The sequence below is a fragment of the Sinocyclocheilus anshuiensis genome, unplaced genomic scaffold (assembly GCF_001515605.1).
Source record: "Sinocyclocheilus anshuiensis isolate Anshui unplaced genomic scaffold, SAMN03320099.WGS_v1.1 scaffold936, whole genome shotgun sequence".
Classification (NCBI taxonomy): Eukaryota; Metazoa; Chordata; class Actinopteri; order Cypriniformes; family Cyprinidae; genus Sinocyclocheilus; species Sinocyclocheilus anshuiensis.
Window position 1 is genome coordinate 657718 of NW_015552621.1, and position 21093 is coordinate 678810.

Consider the following 21093-nt stretch of genomic DNA (forward strand, 5'->3'; position numbering starts at 1 on the left):
TGCCAGATTATGCACCCCCTAGTATTGGTAGGTTTAGGGTTAGGTGTGGGGGAGGGGTTAGGATTAGGGGTGGGGTTGGGATTAGGCAATCAGGTAGCGATTTCAACGAGGGGGTGCATAATCTGGCAGGGGTGCAGAATTCGGCACAACACCGGCCTGTAGAGGACATTACTCCAGCAGCACAGTCACAGATGAACTTTAACCTAGTTTCCCCTTAACCTACACTACAACCACAATGATCATGTCATACACCTCCAAATGATGCTGGAAACATTATGAACTAAATACAAAGAGTCTCTCTGTAAACAAATCTGCCTTATAAGAATTATTGTTAAATTATGACTAATATTTATTAGAAACCAAGTAGCAAATATCATCCAACCAACCCCGATTAAACTAGTTTTCAATGGCAGAGGGAACAATTCTGCAGTTAGCGAATATTAAACACGTTTATACATATTTATACATTTATGTTTATTAATTTTGTCATGTATTAACAGATAATGGGCAGTATTAGCAATCTGAATGGGAACAGCATGCCAGTGCGCTAACTCTAATTTACTGTCAATAAAACAGCGTTTATAAACGCTATCGTTTCGTTGCATACACCGTAACGTTATTGCAATGTACGTTAAACACGAACATGAAACTTATACAGTCACAAACATTCATCTAGACCTTGAGTTAATTAGCAGTTGAGCTAAGCTACTACAGTGGAGTTTGACTGAGGTGACTCTCCGAAGTGTTTAATTACGCAAGTGTCAAAGCGAAATACAATAAGGATGTAGAGGACTTTAATTAAGGAAAGATTGTGGATGTGTGAAGTACCTGGAAACAGGGTATATCTTCTGGTTGTGAGTCTGGACAGGGAACCGAGGGCTCGTACGCCGGCCATGTTTGGAGGTCAATGTGTGTAATGACAGACAGTCAGCAGGCGGAAGACTGGAGGAGGAGGAGGAGGAGGAGGAGGAAACATGGTTTGCACTATACTGCCAGAGACCAATCCACCAAATGTAAATATATATCATTGATATGTCATATAATTGATATATAAAATACATGTTTTGAAAATCCTGAAACCTTTTAAAAAAAAAAACAGGTCTAATAATTGTAGGTTTAAATGAAAATATAATTCTGAATTTTAAGAATTATGCTCTCAGACTTTTGGACCTCTGTATGTTGTGTTGTTTTTCAATTAAACCTAGAAATAAACAGAAGATTAAAAAAAAAAATGAATAGTATTTATAATAATTAGGCTACTTAAATTATATATTTCTATAAGAACAAGAGGTTAGGCAAATAGAGTGATATAATTTATATAAATTAGCCTATATATCTATAGCTATATTTAATTTAGCTCATTAAAGCAAAACAGGGACATACTTTCACATTTTGAACTTTTTACTCAAACGTTTTACTCAATTGTTATGCTGAAAATATAACTTTGCATCAAATTGGAAAAATCAGAGGGAACAGAGGCATTTTGGTGCCCAGTTTATATATCGACATATGATATGACTATCATTAGAAATAAACAGAAGATTTAAAAAAAAAAATGAATAGTATTTATAATAATTAGGCTACTTAAATTATATATTTCTATAAGAACAAGAGGTTAGGCAAATAGAGTGATATAATTTATATAAATTAGCCTATATATCTATAGCTATATTTAATTTAGCTCATTAAAGCAAAACAGGGACATACTTTCACATTTTGAACTTTTTACTCAAACGTTTTACTCAATTGTTATGCTGAAAATATAACTTTGCATCAAATTGGAAAAATCAGAGGGAACAGAGGCATTTTGGTGCCCAGTTTATATATCGACATATGATATGACTATTGTGCATGTGGTTTATGATCATTTAATGCATATGTAATTTTTTTAGTATCATTAAGATATTAGTTTTTATTAGATTTTTTCTGTTATATTTTCATTTTCTGTTATATTTTTAAATATTTTTATGTTTTCATGTATAATTTTAGTTACAGTTTTAGTAATTTTCTTGTGTGTTTTGTCATTTTTATAAGTTATTGTTATGTCTTTTTGTCTCATTTTTATTATTTTTTATTTCAGTTTTAGTTTTACTTATTTAAGTATATAAAGTTAAACTAAATGAAAATAAAAAATCTTGACTTGGCCACTAGCTGAACATTTTTTTTTTAAAGTTTAATTTTTGTTGTACTTGTTGTGTATTTTATTTTAGTTAACGTTTATTTATTTATAAGTAAATGTTTTTTTATGGATTTAGTTAGCTTTAGTCAACTATAATAAATAATCCTGATACAAATTGCTTGAAAGCCTGCAATGTAATGTTTATCCACAAGATGGCAAACACGCAATAAAATGATTTCTGTAAGACACAGATGGCAGTGATCCTCAAATCTTAAAAGTTTAGCTCCAACCCTATAATCAAACAAACCTACCTGTGATTTTCTAATGATCCTGAAGACATTGATTAGCAAACTCAGGTGTGTTTGATTAGGGTTAGAGCTAAACTCTGCAGGAAAGTGGCTCTCGCGAGCTAGATTTGCGGATCACTGGTTTATGGTATGGTAGGCCATTAATAATTGCACTAACTTTGTTATTTACTCCATCTATTGTTTGTATAGTCTGTATTTATTTCCCCCGCTTGTCTTTATTGTCACTTTGCTATATTTCTTATGTTGTAACTAGTTGTAACTAATGTTTCTTAAAGGGATAGTTCACCCCAAATGAAAACTCATCATTTTCTTCCCCTCGAAGCCGTTTTATATGTGCGGCCTATGACTTTCTTTGACACAAACAAAGATTTTTAGTAAATATTTTGACTCTGTAGGTCCATACAATGCAAGAAGTCACCAGAATTTGTAGTTTCATGTAAAAGCACCATAAAAGTAATCCATATGATTCCCGTGATTTAAAATAAACGCCTTCTGAAGCGATATAATCAGTTTTAGGTGAGATCAAACCCATTTTATTTATTTTAGCATAAGATCTCTTTGATGATCATGATTGCAAGCTTGGGATTAGAACATTGCAGTTATGTTGCCAATAACTCAAAATGACCAAAATATTACTAATTTAATATAGGAATAGAACGTACTTGGGAACATTAGGATGTTGTTGTGAGTTGCTAACTTGATTGTAATTTGTACTTTTGCAACATAGCAATTTCATTGCCAGTTAAGCCCCACTCACACCAAGGATAATCACTATAAAGATAACTATAACGATAACTACAGTGCACAGCATCTGATTAAATATAAAAGATTTATTTTCTTAATGATCACTAATATAATTCATAGAAAGATGGCAAAATTGAAATTTATTAAACATGTTCTTAATAAAAACAGAGAAATACATGCCACTAATATCTGTAAAATAAGAAACTTAGCCAATTTTTGTTTAAATGAAGGATTGCAGAATTGAGTACAACCTAGATTTAATTCAACCAAGTGTAATATTCTAGAACTTAATATGTCCTCCATAACTCTAAGTACACTGCTCTGACACTTCTGAGTGTACACGTTCATGACAAATTTTCACATCTGTGCTGTTTAACTCCTGGAAGTCGACCTCCTTAAATGCCCTGGTCTTTAATGGGGAGTGTTGCTCAGCTCGTCTCTACAGACCAAGTGGTTTCATTGTTGTCAGCATTAAGTCTTGAGTATGATTCAGTGGGCCATATAACACTTAATTATCAAGAAATTACTTACCTTTAACAGTTTTGGTTCAACATACTTACCTGTTGATCAATGCTTGCCTTAACCTTACACCAGACTTTGTTTTATTTAATAACTTTCAGGAGGGTGTACTCATTTTTGTAACACAACATTTTATAACTTTGATAAGAAAATGGTATTTTCTTGAATAATTTTAACATTCTTCTTTGGTAACTGATCAAGCAGACTTGCTGGAATATTATATCTCTAAAAAACCATAACATGTCTTCTAAGCAAAGAGTAATTGCTGAATTTGTTAAGTTTCAGAGGGGGTGTACTCATTTATGCAGTGCACTGTATATTAATGTTCACACTAACACACACCAACATTCTGTTTATTAAGCACACACTGCAGTTGTGTCATCCTCCTCAAGCTAAGCAGGATGGATTCTGATTGGCTGTCTTTATCCTTCTGGGTTAGTTGTGGTGTGGATTCAACTATTCTTTTTTTAAAGATTTTTAAAACTATACTGTATTATTATGGTTATTGCCCTTGCTGAGAATGATCCTCTAGTAAGTAATCAAATGACCAAAAAGTATGAATAAATTATGTAGCTGGTATGTCATGTGTAAACTGGAAAGTAATATCAATAATGAAGCATTATTGTACTAATCAAGCAAAAGGTTGTCATCTTTATATTTTGTTCTTGCATGTTACTGTGGTCTCATTGTGAGGCTTGTACTTTCACAACAAGCTCCATCTGAACTCGGGACCGTTCTCACATGATACACTCGGCTATCCCCAGCCCCTTCATCATATACTCTCAGTTCAACGGTCAGTAGGTTCAAGTGAACTTTTCCACATTTAACCTGCTTAAAAAGCAAAAAAACAAAACTCCTTACAGATTTACAGCAATACAAACAGCACAAGACAGTGATTGCTGCATAACTGTCAATAACGGTCAAATATTTGTTACAATAGTAGACACACATCAGGTCTCTTATCCTAGAGAATTGATTTGAAGACTATGCAATGACTGAATAAGAACCATTCTCCATTGTTCTGAAACAGGGCCCCATACACTGCTTTACTGATTGCATCACACTGCCTTCATTAAGTGCTCCCCACCCTTATCCCAATACTGTTGTTTCATAACAAACATCCCCTGAACCTCCGCATGGCCATGCAAGAGTAGAAATCTATTTAAAGAATTCAACCTAGTCACTAAAGACTTATCTCAGTGTTTGTGCGCTTTTATGCAAGTGTAGCTGGTTCCAAGGTCCATTTAAGACATTATCTGTTTGTACAGCTGTGCAAGGAGCAAGCTGTCGTTTTGTGTGAGAAGATGCCACTGACTGCTGCATCTCATGTTTAAATCAGGGACAGTAACATGCATGACTCATAAACCAAATAATAGAATATTAGGTTCCTTTTGCAGCATGACAAAAAGATGTGTCCTATAATAATCATGTGTATTTTAATAATAATCTCTAGTATCTTAAAGGAATACTTTGCCCAAAAATGAAAATTTGCTGAAAAATTACCCACCCTCAAGCCATCCAAGATGTATTTGAGTTTGTTTTATTATCAGAACAGATTTGGAGAATGTAGCATTGCATTACAGTGAATGGGTGCCGTCAGAATGAGAGTCCAAACAGCTAATGAAAACATCACAATAATTCACAGGTAATCCACACGACTCAAGTCCATCAATTAACATCCTGTGACATGAAAAGCTGTATGTTTGTAAGAAAGAAATCCATCAAGGCATTTTAAATTAAAAACCTTTGACCAAAATACCAGTTCATAATCCATAACACTTCCTCCCGTGAAAACATCCATCTCCTGTTGTCCTCTCACATCAAAATCTCCTGACATATTTGTTTAGTACGGTTTAGACTGTTTAGAACGGTTCGCTCAGATTTAGACGAGATTAGTTTTTCACTGGAGAAAAAGCAGTGTTATGGGTAATTTAGCAGGTGTTTTAACTGTCATTGTGATGGCACCCATTCACTGCAGAGAATCCATTAGTGAGCAAGTGATGTAATGCTAAAATTCTCCAAATCAGTTCCAATGAATGAACTCATCTACATCTTGGATGGCCTGAGGGTGAACTATTCCTTTCAAATGAGAATCAAACGATAACACAGTATGTAAAGCAGAAAAAAGAGAAATGCTGGTTTGAAAATATAATTATTGTATATATTTAAAATAATCCATGTTTTATTTAAAAAAAAAAAGTTTACAATGCCAAAATTTTTCTCACTGTTGAACATGTATGCCTGCAATGGTTGGCAAAAGTGTATGATAGTTTTGTTTAAAAAAACACACTAATACAGCATGAATTTGCATATTCTGAAAAATAAACATCTATTAATATGCATTGATATGTCTTCATTTGTAAATATGTAAAGTGACCTTAAATATCTATCTATCTAGCAATCAATAAGAACCAACATACATAATGTGGATAAAGTTGCATTGAGTTTTTATATATCAGGTTTAAAGAACACAGCATGAAATCTAATGCGGTTGGGTTTAACAAACCTATCTCTCTGAGACATACATCTGCAATAAGCAGATTTGAAATAGTCCAGACAATTCCCCAAATATGACACATTTCCTGCAACAATCAGCTATGAGCAAGTGGATGTGTGCAACTCATGCAATATAATGTCCTTCTTGATCTAAACCGTTGATTCCATCTCCGTATGTACAGTATCCTCCACTTCTTTACAATCAGCCCATCCTACAGTGTGCCTGCAGGGCTTTTCTTTACTCTTGGTTAACTCCGACTCTGGCTTAGCCCTTTTAGTCGGATTACAACATAGCTTGGGTTTGCATTGACTTCGACAGGAAAGCTCGCACTGGGAGTCACCAGATCCTTCAGAAATGGGAGAAAATTCTGGCTGAACAGTAGTAGCATGGATGCCTTCATCATGGAAGACGTCTTTAATGCGTTTGGCTAAGTCCATGTAAGAAGCTGGATCCGTGCATTTGATGTGAGTGGTTGCAATAATGCGAGACCCAGCCAGCTGCCAGATATGCAGGTCATGAACAGCCATAACTCCATCCAAGCTCCTTAGCTTCCCATTCAGCTTGTGCATATCGATCTGTTTGGGTACTGTTTGTAGGAGAATCAGAGCTGACTCCTTTAGGAGAGGGAAAGTTGTGTAGAGCAAAATACACACCATTATTAGACATAAGGTTGGGTCCAGGTAAAGCACCCAGCATGGTCCGGCCACAGAGACCATTCTGGGCATCCTGTCAAGTGTTTTGGATATGCTCAGGACTGTGGTATTAACATGTTGGTGTTCAGTCAAGTGGCTGCTACGGCAGGGGTTGAAGCAGACTGTGTCGCTGTGGCATGGCGTCCACACAAAAGTGAAGATCAAGGCGTTGACTACCACAATGACGGACCCTAACGCGTCACCGAGCACGTGCAGGAACACCCCACGCATGTTCATCTGGGAGGTCGAGCCAGAACTGTGATCCAAGTCCTCCGATGAGCCCTTAGCAGTGATTTTGATGTTTAGGCTATCTGAACAAGTCCACAAAATGAGCAAAAAAACAAAGATAAAGAAAACATTGTTTTCAATTATACATGTTTTTCATTGTTATGTGCATACAAATTAAGCCAAGCTATAGGGTTTTCACACTTTTTGTTACTAATACTAATATTTTTGGACTAAACGAGGCAGTAAGTAGAAAAATAACTAGAAGATATTTACCATAGAAAATTGCATTGACTTTTAAGACACCGTTCCACACTTGAATTTGAATTTCCATGGTTTTCACATTCCTTTTCTGGCTGTGTGAGGACTGGATACCAATTTCTAGCTGATGAAATACTAACTACAAAATAACTAAAAAAAAAAATATGGTGTTGACTATAAACATTTCCATGACCTTTTTAAGATTTTATTAATTTTGATGACTGTTCCAGGCCTGGAAATCACACTTTCAACTGATATCCCATGACTTTTTAGACAGGGTTCCAACACTTTCTGAAATTCCATGTTTTTCCCATTACTTTTCCAGTCGTGTGAAAACTGGATACCAATTTCTAGCCACAAAATAGCTAGAAAAAAATATGTTGACTATAGACATTTCCTTTACCTTTTAAGGATTCTATTTATTTATTTATTTATTTTTAAGATTTTTGACATTCCCTGATATTTCAAGGTTTTCCAGGACTGTGGGAACAGGACTTTTTTTAATGTAATTGTAAGAATTTCCATGTTTTGTTTTTTTCTAGGTGTAAAAATAACAATTTTACAATATTTCCAGTTGTTCCAAGACTGTGAGAATCCTGAATTTACATTATGTATGCATTAGATGATAAATTATATATATATATATATATATATATATATATATAAGCAAAAATATTAAAATATAAAAAATATTAATATATAAAAGCAAATATTTGGATAAAGGCGTCTGCTAAATGACTAAATGTAAATGTAAATTAATATTAGTTACAAATACACATTTGAATTTAATTTCCATACCTGATTTCAGCTCAGAAGTTTGGTATCCTTGAGAACTGTTGCTGTTTATCATGAGATTGTATGCTTCTTCATGTGCCTTTAGTTTTTCAAACTCTCTACGATTTGTCTGGTGAAGATGAGAGTGACCACCATGAGAGTGTCCGTGCCCACCAAACCCCGCGTGTCCGTGGAACAGGAAAAGACCGAGTACATTCACCAGGAGACCAGCAACGCCAACCCAAATGACCACGCGTGGATTCTCGATCTCGTGAGGCAGCGTGCAGCGCTCAATGGCTTCTAACAGAATAGTGAAGCAGAGGGCCGTCAAAAACACGGCGTTAACTAAAGCTCCCATCACTTCTGCGCGGATCCATCCATATGTGTTTTTACTTGTGGCTCGAGTTGTCTCCGCAAAACTCACCGCGATTAAAGCCACTACCAAAGCTATTACATCCGAGAGCATGTGAAAAGAGTCTGACAACATTGCGAGCGACGCAGTTATCCTGCTTACTACAACTTCAACAATGAAAAACACAAGCGTTAAAGACAGCATACACAGCAAACGCACCCGATTCTGTCCCAACCCCATTTTTGTCTTCAACGGCAAAACAAAAAAAGATAATTAGTTTATTTTAGTATTATTGAATAGTTTACATTCCGTGACAAAAACGGTTTTAGATGTCTATGGCATTAACATTTGACAAACAAGATATGAATGTTGAAAATAAACGCGTAAACGCTGTTGCTATTGGCAGCTCACGACTTGACAGTTGCGCGACGCGCTAGAAAATTCAGCGCAGCGAAACATTCATTCATACTTCTAGACAGAAACACCGGCCGCCATAGATTGATGATGGAATAAAAGACGCTCACGAATCTCCAGGACGAGTTACACTGTACAGTAAACGAAACTTGAGACTTTGCACCCGGACCGGCAAACTTCTCCACACGGTCTGTGCGGGAACACGCAGTCCCACGCGTCCCCACTGGCCGAATACCACTGAATGCTGGAGTCACATGGTCAGTGAGAACACATTCTGAAGCCGTTCAAACAATGTAGTAAATCATATACTCTAAAAAATGCTGGGTTAAATACAACCCAGTGCTGGGTAAAATAGGGACAAACCCAGCAATTGGGTTGTTTTGACCCAGCGGTTGGGTTACTAACCAGAAGGTTGGGTTAAACATTTAACCCAACCGCTAAGTCAAAACAGCCCAATTGCTGGGTTTGTCCCTATTTTACCCAGCACTGGGTTGTATTTAACCCAGCATTTTTTAGAGTGTAACAATCAGTGCAAATAGATGGAAACTACTCCAAGGTGTGCACAGATTAGTTACTGGTAATAAAGAAAGGTTATCATTAGCCTATACCCATAAACTTAATGATTGTAATTTTGAGTCACATTAGTATTATAACCAAGCCTGAAAATTCAGTATAGTCCAGTAATATTAATCATGTTCTGTTCGAAATGACTATACTTTATTTTTGGACCTAAATTGCTGGGAGACCCAAATACAGATAGATAGATAGATAGATAGATACTAATGATGATACAAGCATTATCATATTGCATTTTTGTGACTGTATATTTTACAGCTCCCATCTGTATGTGTAATTAAATGATATGTATATGTTAATATTCCACCAGCAAACACGTTAATGTGGGGCCCAAATGGGTTTCACATGGGCTACAGGGGTACAGAGTGGGCATGGGCATAAAATGGGCATCTTATCTGGGGCCCACTTGGGTGACCCAGCTAGGACCCACATGGGTGAACCCAGGTGGGCTCCCCATGTGGTTCCTAGTTGGGTAATTAATGGGAAATTTGTGCATGGGCTCAAAATGGGCTACACATGGGACCCTATTTGTTTTATCAAATATACAAGTGCAAACATAATTAATCCCATATAGGGTGATTACATGGATATATATAGTGCACATATGTGTCTTTAAAATTATTTTTGTTGTTGTTTTGACACTTGGATTACTTAATCAACATCTAAAAATTCCGACACTCCTGCATTTGTACACAATTTTCCACTGACATTTAGCAAAAAAAAATGTTTAAATTTTTCCAAATAAACTTTGCTTAGAAGCTTGAAGTACTGGTTTCTGTTTATTGAATACCTTTACAATTTTAGTGGATTTAATGTAATGTTTGGGTTTAGGGGTTTAACGTAAAATAAGGTAACCCAAACAGACAAATATATTAGCCCATATGTATACCTGTTGTGGCCCATAAGAGACCTACATAAGACCTAGTTGGGTCCCATCTCTAACCCATGTAGGCAGGCTCATGTAGGCACCAAATGGGAGCTACCTGGTTAACCCATATGGGCCCTATATGGAGCCCATCAAGGGCCCATCATCAGCCCATCTGTGCTAACCCATGTGGGGCCACCATGGAAACTGAGGACAAAATTAGCTGGGTCCCAGTTGGGTGGGCCCCAGATATCAGCCCAGTTGCAACCCCTATGGGCCCCACATAGGTGTGTTGGCTGGGAGCTGTTTTATATTCAAGTCATGTGAGAATTTAATAGGTCAAAATATATGGTTATTAACATTAGGGTATAAACATTATAACATTATTAGGCTATAACATTTTAATTAGTACATATACAGATGGGGACTGTCTGTCTGTCTGCCCATCTATCTATAAATACACTCTAAAAAATGCTGGGTTGTTTCAACCCAACTTTGGGTCAAATATGGACTAACCCAGTTGTTGGGTTAAATTTTTACATTACATTTTTAACCCAAAAGTTGAGTTAGTCTATATTTGACTCAAGGTTGGATTGAAACAACCCAGCATTTTTTTTAGAGTGTATTATGTTGGATTATTTGCTACCTCCAATTTTTCTTATTCTAAAAACATTGTTAATGCATTGTTAACATTTTTATATTTTTTTGAATTCTCAACAGAATTTATTATTATTTCATTTTTTTTAAATAATCCAGTTGTATTTCAATTATTTTTGTGATACGTCTTTGTTGTCTTTGTCAATGATAATGAAAACTAGATGAAAAAAGAAGCGCCATAATGATAGTTAAACCATTTTAATCAAAGCATACTGTTGATGTAAATAAAATTGGTGAAAAAAAACAATAACAAAAACATTTTTTCAGATAGCCTAAGAAGCCATTTATTTATTGAAAATAAAATGAAGCAACATATTAGGATAAAAGTCTATCATTATCATCATAATTATAATTAAACCATTTTTGGGTTAGTCCATATTTGACCCAAAGTTGGGTTGAAACAGCCCGGCATTTTTAGAGTGTAGCCTTTACCATATACTATCAAATAATATAGAATAACATTAAACAAAATTATTTAGCTACAAAAATGCTATCATAATGCTGGTATCATCATCGTGTGCGTGTGAATATACAATATATACTGTGTGTGTGTATATATATATATATATATATATACACAAACACATACATAGCCTAGTATGTGTGTGTCTGTGAGGAACAATTACTATTCTTTTATTTTTTTATGTTTTACTTATTAATATTATTATTTTTATTTCATTGTATTTTTTTAGTATTATAGCATCATCATCGTTATATTTTTGCTAACGTTTCCCCCTGCATATATAAGTGTATTAATCTTTATAAATTAGGTTTTTGAGCTATTAAATGATTTTGACTTCTCTCAAACCCTAAACAAACACAAAGGCTAGTCACATAACCTAATTTTTGACCATAATGAACTGTTTCAGCCATATACCATGTTTGTGCTGTATTGCTTTTAATAACTTAGTCACCAGTAATCTCATCATTGAATCGTTATAACCTACACACCGAATGCGTCAGCACCTCACGCAGAGAGAAAACATGCGAGTCTACCTATCAGCAGCCGCTCTGGCTATTGTCTGTGAGGAGCAGGGCGTGTGCCGCCGGAGCAGAAGATGCGAGAGGCTCGGTGCATGGAGCGGAGTGCTATGATGGCGTTGGACCAAGATGTTCTGCTCTCCTGTTTTCATAGGATGGACATACATTTGCCGCATTCAAATGCGTATGTGTAGGCTGCATGTGAATGTGCGCATTTCATTTATTCATTCCTCGCATTCATATATAACATAGCAGAATATCAAATACGTAAAGGCTTTTTCATAAAAATGATGAAGAGAAATAGCCTATTGCGACCGCGATCCATGTCGATTGGCAAGAAATCAGAGGCGGTGAAGGTGGTGGTGCGTTGCCGCCCTTTAAACAAGAAGGAAGAGGCAACGAATCAAGAAAGAATTGTTGAAGTAGATGTCAGACTGGGACAGGTGAGCGTGCGCAATCCCAAATCATCCGGAAGACTCTTAAAATCATTCACGTTTGATGCGGTCTATGACGTCGGTTCGAAACAAAACGAGCTGTATGACTATGCATGCAAACCTCTTATTGACTCTGTTTTGCTCGGGTTCAACGGAACTATATTTGCTTATGGGCAAACTGGCACTGGCAAAACATATACAATGGAAGGTGTGCCCACAGACCCCGAGAGGCGGGGAGTCATCCCAAATTCACTTCAGCACATTTTCACTCGCATATCCAGGTCTCAGAACCAACAGTATCTCGTGAGAGTGTCTTACATTGAAATATATCAAGAAGAGATACGAGACCTCCTCTGCAAGGACAGCAATAAAAAACTGGAGCTCAAGGAAAATCCCGAGTTGGGTGTCTATGTCAAAGGTCTCTCATCTGTGGTGACCAAGAACATAAAGGAGATTGAGCATGTAATGAACTTGGGGAACCAATCAAGATCTGTCGGATTCACCAAAATGAATGAGCGTAGTTCAAGATCTCATGCGATTTTTGTCGTAACTATTGAATGCAGCGAAATGGGCATTGATGGCGAAGACCACATTCGTGTTGGAAAGTTAAATATGGTGGATCTGGCCGGCAGTGAGCGGCAAAGCAAAACAGGCGTCGAGGGACAGAGGTTTAAAGAGGCTGCAAAGATAAACTTGTCTCTTTCCGCTCTTGGAAATGTTATCTCGGCTTTGGTAGATGGGAAGAGTACCCATGTTCCCTATCGAGATTCCAAACTCACCCGGCTGTTACAGGACTCCCTTGGAGGCAACTCTAAAACTGTTATGGTGGCCACCGTTGGACCAGCTGCGTGCCACTACGATGAGACGCTCACCACACTGAGGTACGCCAACAGAGCGAAGAACATCAGGAACAAGCCAAAGATCAACGAGGACCCCAAAGACGCCCTGCTTCGTGAGTTCCAAGAGGAAATAGCCCGCCTGAAGGCACAGCTCGAGGAACGAGGGATGCTGGCAAAAGAAAGGAGGAGACGGAGGAGAAACAGTATGAGGATGAAGAGGAGTATGAGTAGCGGTGAGGTGGAAACTCCGAGAGATGGAGAGGTGGGGGTCGTTGAGACCGTTCAGGAGGAGAGTGTGGAGGACTATTGGTGGAAGCAGCAGATGGCCAAGACCTCTGCCAATTACAAGCCTGATATTAGCAGGAAACTTGGCACCGTAGACGAGAAAGCAAAGACTGTGGAAGAGTTGCTGAAGGAGCAACAAGCTATGGAAATTATGATCGAAAAATTCAAGGTTGGTTCTTTCCACAGTTTTTTTCTTCATGCAGATTATTCACTATATCATTCATAAATCACATCTTATACTTTGTGCCATGCTTTTTGTAGGCCATGGAAAGTAAGCTTCTGGTTGGAGGGAAAAACATCATTGACCACACCAATGAACAGCAGAGAATGCTGGAACTGAAGAGGCAGGAGATTGCTGAGCAGGTGACTGTAGAACATAGCAACATAACAACAATTTAAGAATCAGAATCTCATATGTGTGTGTGATAAATCCTTCTAGGATAGAATGGAAAGAGAGATGCAACAGCTGATGTTTGAACAAGATGAAGAGACGATTGAACTGAAAGAGACATTCACCACTCTACAGCAAGAGGTGGAATTTAAGACCAAGAAACTTAAGAAGGTATGTAAGATCACACACGTGCACACACACACACACACACACACACACACACAAACATACTGGTGTCCATTTTTTGCGGGGACATTCCATACGCATAATAGTTTTTATACTGTACAAAACTGTATTTTCTATCTCCTTACCTACCTCTAAACCTACCCCTCACAGGAAACTTTCTGCTATTTTAGATTTTCCAAACACTTAATTCTGTATGATGTATAAGCTTGTTTCCTCAATGGGGACCAAAACACATGTCCCCACAAGGTCAAAATGTACTGGTATTATTATACTTGTGGGGACATTTGGGTCTCATAATATCAGGTACACAAACACACACACACACACACACACACACACACACACTACTCACTGTTTCTGAAACAGAAATAAATGTAAGTCTATAATCTAGCGCATTATATAGACTTGCGTATAAAGAATACTCAATTCTGATTAGTCAATCGTTGTGTCAAATATCTTTTCTATAACAGAGAAGTTATAGGCCAGGACCCATTATGGGGTCTCAGAAAACTTCCAAGGCCCCAGTAAGTCTTAAAAGTATTTCAATTTAGTATTTAAAATTAGTTTAAATTTACAAATCACCTTAGGAGGCCAGGAGGTTCTTTGAATATTGTCTTAGACAAAGGAGGGCCTTAAGTCAAAAAGGTTGAGAGCTAAACTGTATATTTGACATTTCCAACACTGTGCTAGTGTCTATTATATGTGACCCTGGATCACAAAACCAGTCTTAAGTCGCTGGGATATATTTTTAGCAATAGCTATAAAAACACTGTATGGGTCAAAATTATCGATTTTTCTTTTATGCCAAAAATCATTAGGATATTAAGTAAACATCATGTTCCATGAAGATATTTAGTAAATTTCCTACCATAAATATATCAAAACTTAATTTTTGATTAGTAATATGAATTGCTAAGAACTTCATTTGGACAACTTTAAAGGCGATTTTCTCAGTATTTTGATTTTTTTGCATCCTCAGATTCCAGATTTTCAAATAGTTGTATCTCGGCCAAATATTGTCCTTTCATAACAAAAGCTTATTTATTCAGCTTTCAGATGATGTATAAATCTCAATTCTGAGAAATTGACCCTTATGACTGGTTTTGTGGTTCCGGGTCACATATTACTCTGCAGTCTCTTTTCTCCCACATAATTGAATAATTTTGACTTAAATCAATATTTTATGGCTAGGTGTTTATTTGGTAAGCTTTCATAAATCATATAATATACAATAGGCACAATAAGCAAGGTTTACCTGGTTTATTTTGTGAAAATATCTGGCTCATTCTACATTATCCCAGTTCATATTTATTCATGATCATGGTTTACTGTAGGTATCATGGATCTTTATCAGGCATGACATATTTCCTTTTAGCTTGTGTTTTTTCAATCAGTTCAATTAATTTTATTAATCAAAATCAATCATTCAGTCAATTTTCAATCAATGTATTTTCAAGGCCACCGTTCATTGGAGTGTACTGTTTTTATTCACTTCTTTAAATGATGTTCGTAACATGGGTATTTGACGCTCATAAAGAAAGCACAACTAACCCAGCAGTTGTGTTTAATGCTTATAATTTAGTCTTATTTTCACCTCTGTCAACACTGCATTGGTCGTTCATCTCAGTTTTACAGTAAGCTGCAGCTGGTGAGGTCTGAGATTGGAGATATCATCAATGAACATGTCACAATGAGGCAGGAACTGGAGCAGACAATGAATGAGCTGACAAGAGAGATGAAATTCAAGTATGTTCCACCTGTCCTGGCAGTTTTATTCTGAAATAAGCTATAAAAAAAACAGAACTCCTGTACATGCCATGATGGTTTTGGTTTTGTCACTTGTCCCTTTGTATTTTTACCAGAAACCTGATAATTGAGAACTTCATTCCTCCAGAGGAAAAGAATAAGATCATAAATCGTCTCCACTTTGATAGCGAGGAAGACCAGTGGAAAGTCTTACCTTTTCTCCCTTCAGAAAAGTATGTAAAAGAACAACTTTGTTCAAAACATTACAGGACCACGAGGATGATGTTCTTATCTGAAGATATTGTATTTTCTCTCATTTTCCAGTAACTCACCTCTCGTCCGACGAAGGCCAACTTCTGTAGTGGGATACAAGAGACCAGTTAGTCAGTATGCTCAAGCTGCCGTGGCAACCGGGTCTCCTTCTAGATACAGGGTTGGTATTGTATAAAGATAAAGTATTTTTTTTAAATTGTAATCATTATTGAATAAAACATTAAATATAAAATATTGCTGTTTAAAAATAATAATAACATTTTCAGTGAATTTAGCAGCAACAAAAAAATATTTTACCATTATCAAGTCTGAGGTTGGTAAGACTTATTTTAAGGTTCTTGCCAAGGATGCATTTATTTGAACAACATAATTGCAGTAAAAACAGTAATACTGTGAAATTCAAATTTCAATCACAATTCAAAAGAACCCTTTTCTATTTTAAAGGGGTCATATGATGTTGCTAAAAAGAACATTATTTTGTGTATTTGGTGTAATGCAATGTGTTTATGCGGTTTAAGGTTAAAAAAACACATTATTTTCCACATACTGTACATTATTGTTTCGCCTCTATGCCCCGCCTTTCTGAAACGCGTCGATTTTTACAAAGCTCATCGGTCTGAAAAGCGAGGTGTGCTCTGATTGGCCAGCTATCCAGTGCGTTGTGATTGGCCGAATACCTCAAGCGTGTGACGGAAATGTTACGCCCCTTACCATATTGTGATGATGCCCTGTCAGGCCGGAGCGATGATTCAAAAACATGAAAACCCATTATAAACGAGGCATCTGTTGCATCCAGTGGGGACATAATTACGGATTATAATGACTTATACTGTCTTTTTACGCGTTGCGTTGCATCACGCCGCGTAAACATAAAACCATGTCTGCATTTGTGATCTTTTGTGAGAAATTACAAACTACAAACGCTACTCTACACTGCTCAAAAAGTTACGCCTTCTTTCTTTGCGTGAACATTTGGGCGGCATTATGCAAATCTTCCCACATCGTGACGTAGACATGTGGGGGCGTGTTAGAACGAGCCGTTTTAGGTAGGCGTGGTTGACTCTTAACTTTTATAAAGAATATCTCTTTGGATTTGAGACTTTAGTCTTTGCAACTTTACAAATCTTCTTTATGCACCAAGAGCTTGTAACACTCCAAAGAGAAAGGAAAAATTGAAATCGCATCATATGACCCCTTTAATAAATATTCCAATGTAATTTATTCATGTGATGGCAAATTTTCAGCATCATTACTCCAGTCTTCAGTGTCACATGATCCTTCAGAAATCATTCTAATATGCTGATTTGGTGCTCAAGAAACATTTCTTATTACTATATTAAAAACAGTTAATGTTTGTGGTAACGGCAATACTTTTTTCAGGATTCTTTGAAAAAAGAACAGCATTTATTTGACAATATAAATGTCACAATTTACCAATTTAATGTGCCCTTGATGAATAAAATGATTTTTTTTAAACTGTAGTGTATATTCTTTTGAAACCTTAATAAAATCTTTTGTTGTCCAAGGCTGAGAACATTATGCTTCTGGAACTGGACATTTCTCCACCCACCATGGTGCCCTTGGACCTTCAGAGGTCAGATATAAGGACCCAAGACTTGATACATGACTTTGGCCTTTATAGAAAGAGGACGACCGCATCCCGGGTCATGAAAGCCAGATCGTGGTTAGTATCCTGCACATCATCCATTATTCAACTGCTACCCAGAAATCTGCAATGAATTGTCCGCATATACACCTTGCTCTTTTCGTCCTCCTCAAGGTACCAAGGGCCAAGTCAATCTGCTTCTTCATCAGCCACCTCTATGGCCTCTGGGCCCCAGTGCCCAGCCTCAGCAACAGGGGCTTGTGCGGCAGCCTACCAGCCATGAGCCAGTACAGTGTGTTACACCTGCAAGCATAGAAAGCACTTAATTATTCTTTGCACTGTTTTCATGAGCTTTAAACAATGCCATTTGTTTTTTTCATCATCTTGATTTTTTTAGCATCCAAGTCATTTTAAGCACAATTGTCTCCTGTATACTTGAAAAAGCTAGTGTATTCTGTTTAAGCTTGTGATGTCATTCTTGAACAGCAACGCAAACAATAAATGGATCATAAACAAACAATCTCTCAATATTTACCACATAACAAGTTTAGATTAGATGTAGCTGAGGTTCATTCACATGAAGGCTTGTAGAAATAAGTAGAAATACAATCCTGAACTATACAATTTGAATGTCAAACCTTGACTTCATACAAAGAGCATCTGAAACACAAACACAATGAAGGTGCTGTAAAAGAAATAAAAGAAAAAGCACAAGGAAGTTTGAATAAGGATGCTAGTATACAATATGACTCGTATGACTCTTTGTTAAATTCCATTGTAGGCCAGTTTAGCTTCAGAGCTCTGGGAGGTTGATCACAAGTTTAGATTAGGCCAAGGGGCAAGCATTAATATTTCATGCACATACATATACTTCTATATTATTTGAACACTTGAGGTCAACATGAAATCAAAACTGTCCTTATTTATTGTTTATATAGTGGATGCATGTTATGCCACAAAAATAGTTTAGCTTTGCTATCTTTAATCCAGATTAATACATTTAATCAATTTAATAAATTAAATGATGCCACTTAGGCTGCTTGGGCTATTGGGTAGTAATAACTAGGTAGCTACTAATAAACTGTTTTTAGCAAGCATGTACAGTATATTCCTACTGGTAAAATCAACTCCTGCCCTTTATTTTGCTCACTGAAAATCCTGTGGATACCCTTAATGAAGAAAAATGTCACATTACCAATGTCACATTCCATACGCAATTCATGACTACATTAAAGCAGACTTGAGACTTGGAGCCCCCTACACTCAATTTATTTATTTATTATTTTATTTTATTAATTAATTATTTTGTTGCTGTTCATTTGAATTAAAAGGAGCTAAAGTAACACAATTTTTTTTCTTAATTCCATTGTGTTTACGCCACCTAATATATTTGAAATGTAAATGTACTTAATTAATTTGCGTTATAAATACATTAATCTTTGTGTGTGTGTGTGTGTGTGTGTGTGTGTGTGTGTCAGTCAAGTGAAAGCCATGTTTGTTTAATGTTAGACATTTGGAGGAGCTTCTGTGATGTTTTAGAAATGTGTGGATTGTCCATTATGCTAAAGAGTGGCACTTGTGCTCAGGCTTTGGCCACTCAGTGAGTAAAAAGTATTCTAATGCCATTATTGACACCAGTCTTTCCTTATTTCCCATTATATACATTGTTCACTACATGTTTTGTATAATGATGAACAAAACTGCTTGTTTAAACATGAGAAAATAAATTAAACCTCAGTAAAAAATAAAATAAATAAATAAGTTGGTCCCACACAAGAAAATGTATGACAAATGTAATAGAAGGAAACATACTCTAGTAAATTAATTTGACCTAAACCAACTAAATTGTGTTAATCCAACTAAACATATTTATTTTGAAAGAACTAAATTAAATTGCATAAAAACTGTATTAAATTAAATTAAGTGTAATTAATTAATTTTTTGAGTGTCAGTTAAGTGAGTGGAATTCACTGTTAAGTAGAAAACGGTTATAATTACAGTGGAAAGCTGTAGACAACCAAATGTTGTAACCAGTGTTGGGGGTAACTCATTACAAGTAATGCGAGTTACGTAATCAGATTACTTTTTTCAAGTAACTAGTAAAGTAACGCATTACTTTTTTAATTTACAAGAAAATATACTTTTTCAAAAAAGTAATGCCAGTTACTGTTTTCCCATTTATTGACTGACAGCTCTCCTGTCCCCATATTGGGAGAAATCGGAAGTGCAGAGGAGTTGTGTGCGCTGTGTGAACATGATGTTACTGTAGTTCTAGACTAAATGTGAATGTGCATTAATTCATCCCACTCACAAAAAACAGATTTAGTATTCATCAAAATGAATTAAAACAGTGAAATGCAAACTCAGAATATGACGCAAACCTGCAATAATTAAATATGTTAAATAATACAAATGTATCTAATCCCATTTTATTAACCAATATCTTTGCTGCTGACCTTTGATGATCCAGTTCAACCATACTAATAAGCAAAAATGACTTTAGATAAACTAACAATTGTGCTTCATTGTTTTTTTTTATTGCTGAAGAGTGTTTCTTCTTCTGCATTCTACTGTACAGACGTGAATTTACTTTTGCTTCAGCCTGAGGTTTATTCATTACACTTTTTGGTGTGAAAGGGCTTTTACATTTGCTATAAATAGAACTTCTTATATTAAAAACAATCAAGCACTGCTTATATTTAAAAAGTAACGCAAAAGTAATATAACGCATTAATTTCCATAAAAAGTAACTAAGTAACGTAATTAGTTACTTTTTTAGGGAGTAACGCAATATTGTAATGCATTACTTTTAAAAGTAACTTTCCCCAACACTGGTTGTAACTGTATTAATTTTAAATGTGCTAAGCATAATTCCTCTAATAACCAAAATTTGTACTATTCTATCAATTATAAATAGAATGCACTTCGATTGACATTAAAACCAGGCCTGTGTCAACACACCATCTCAAGTTTTATATTTTGTAAAGTGAAAATGCGTTACATTGCTGGTCATGTGCTGTCAAAATGGCACCAGCCATGAGGGGGCGACCTGCACCATGTAGTCTTAATGAGAAGTCTTAGGAGTCTTCTTATCTCTCAGTATGTTTGCTAACATAAATGCTTCTCAAAAGTGTTATTCATTTCATGTGTAAAACATGTTAGCTAGCAAAATGACAGAGTGCATCTTTCTTTTGAAGCAACGACATACATGCATTATCAAGTGTAGCCTAAGACACATTTTATAAATACATATAACTTATGAATATATATTTACCATCAGTTGACCGCTGTAATCTAACCTGAAAGCAAAGCTCTTGTTGTTGCAAGTCCATAATGATATAGCCTCTGC

At 36.1% G+C, this 21093-nt stretch overlaps 2 protein-coding genes across 2 annotated transcripts; one reads left to right on the forward strand and one right to left on the reverse strand.

Moving 5' to 3' along the window:
- Positions 1–6047: 6047 nt before the first annotated feature.
- Positions 6048–8731, reverse strand: LOC107666259 (zinc transporter 1-like). The gene is made up of 2 exons (XM_016457482.1): positions 8164–8731; positions 6048–7190 (listed from the first exon to the last, which is right to left on the reverse strand). The coding sequence occupies exons 1-2, from the start codon at positions 8729–8731 to the stop codon at positions 6337–6339; spliced, it is 1422 nt and encodes a 473-aa protein (XP_016312968.1). The 3' UTR covers positions 6048–6336.
- Positions 8732–12003: 3272 nt separating this feature from the next.
- LOC107666256 (kinesin-like protein KIF3B) lies at positions 12004–18261 on the forward strand. The gene is made up of 8 exons (XM_016457477.1): positions 12004–13711; positions 13804–13905; positions 13982–14104; positions 15747–15865; positions 15982–16098; positions 16190–16298; positions 17665–17822; positions 17919–18261. Exons 1-8 carry the CDS (start codon positions 12272–12274, stop codon positions 18025–18027), a joined length of 2277 nt encoding a protein of 758 aa, XP_016312963.1. The 5' UTR covers positions 12004–12271; the 3' UTR covers positions 18028–18261.
- Positions 18262–21093: the final 2832 nt, after the last annotated feature.

Excerpts from the sequence above, each read along its gene's own strand:
- LOC107666256 (XM_016457477.1), top strand. The coding sequence starts at position 12,272 with ATGATGAAGAGAAATAGCCTATTGCGACCGCGATCCATGTCGATTGGC. Across the intron at positions 16,299-17,664 it reads GGTCTCCTTCTAGATACAGG|GCTGAGAACATTATGCTTCT; the intron begins GTTGGTATTGTA and ends TTGTTGTCCAAG. Across the intron at positions 17,823-17,918 it reads GTCATGAAAGCCAGATCGTG|GTACCAAGGGCCAAGTCAAT; the intron begins GTTAGTATCCTG and ends GTCCTCCTCAAG.
- LOC107666259 (XM_016457482.1), bottom strand. The coding sequence starts at position 8,731 with ATGGGGTTGGGACAGAATCGGGTGCGTTTGCTGTGTATGCTGTCTTTA. Across the intron at positions 7,191-8,163 it reads AACTTCTGAGCTGAAATCAG|ATAGCCTAAACATCAAAATC; the intron begins GTATGGAAATTA and ends GGACTTGTTCAG.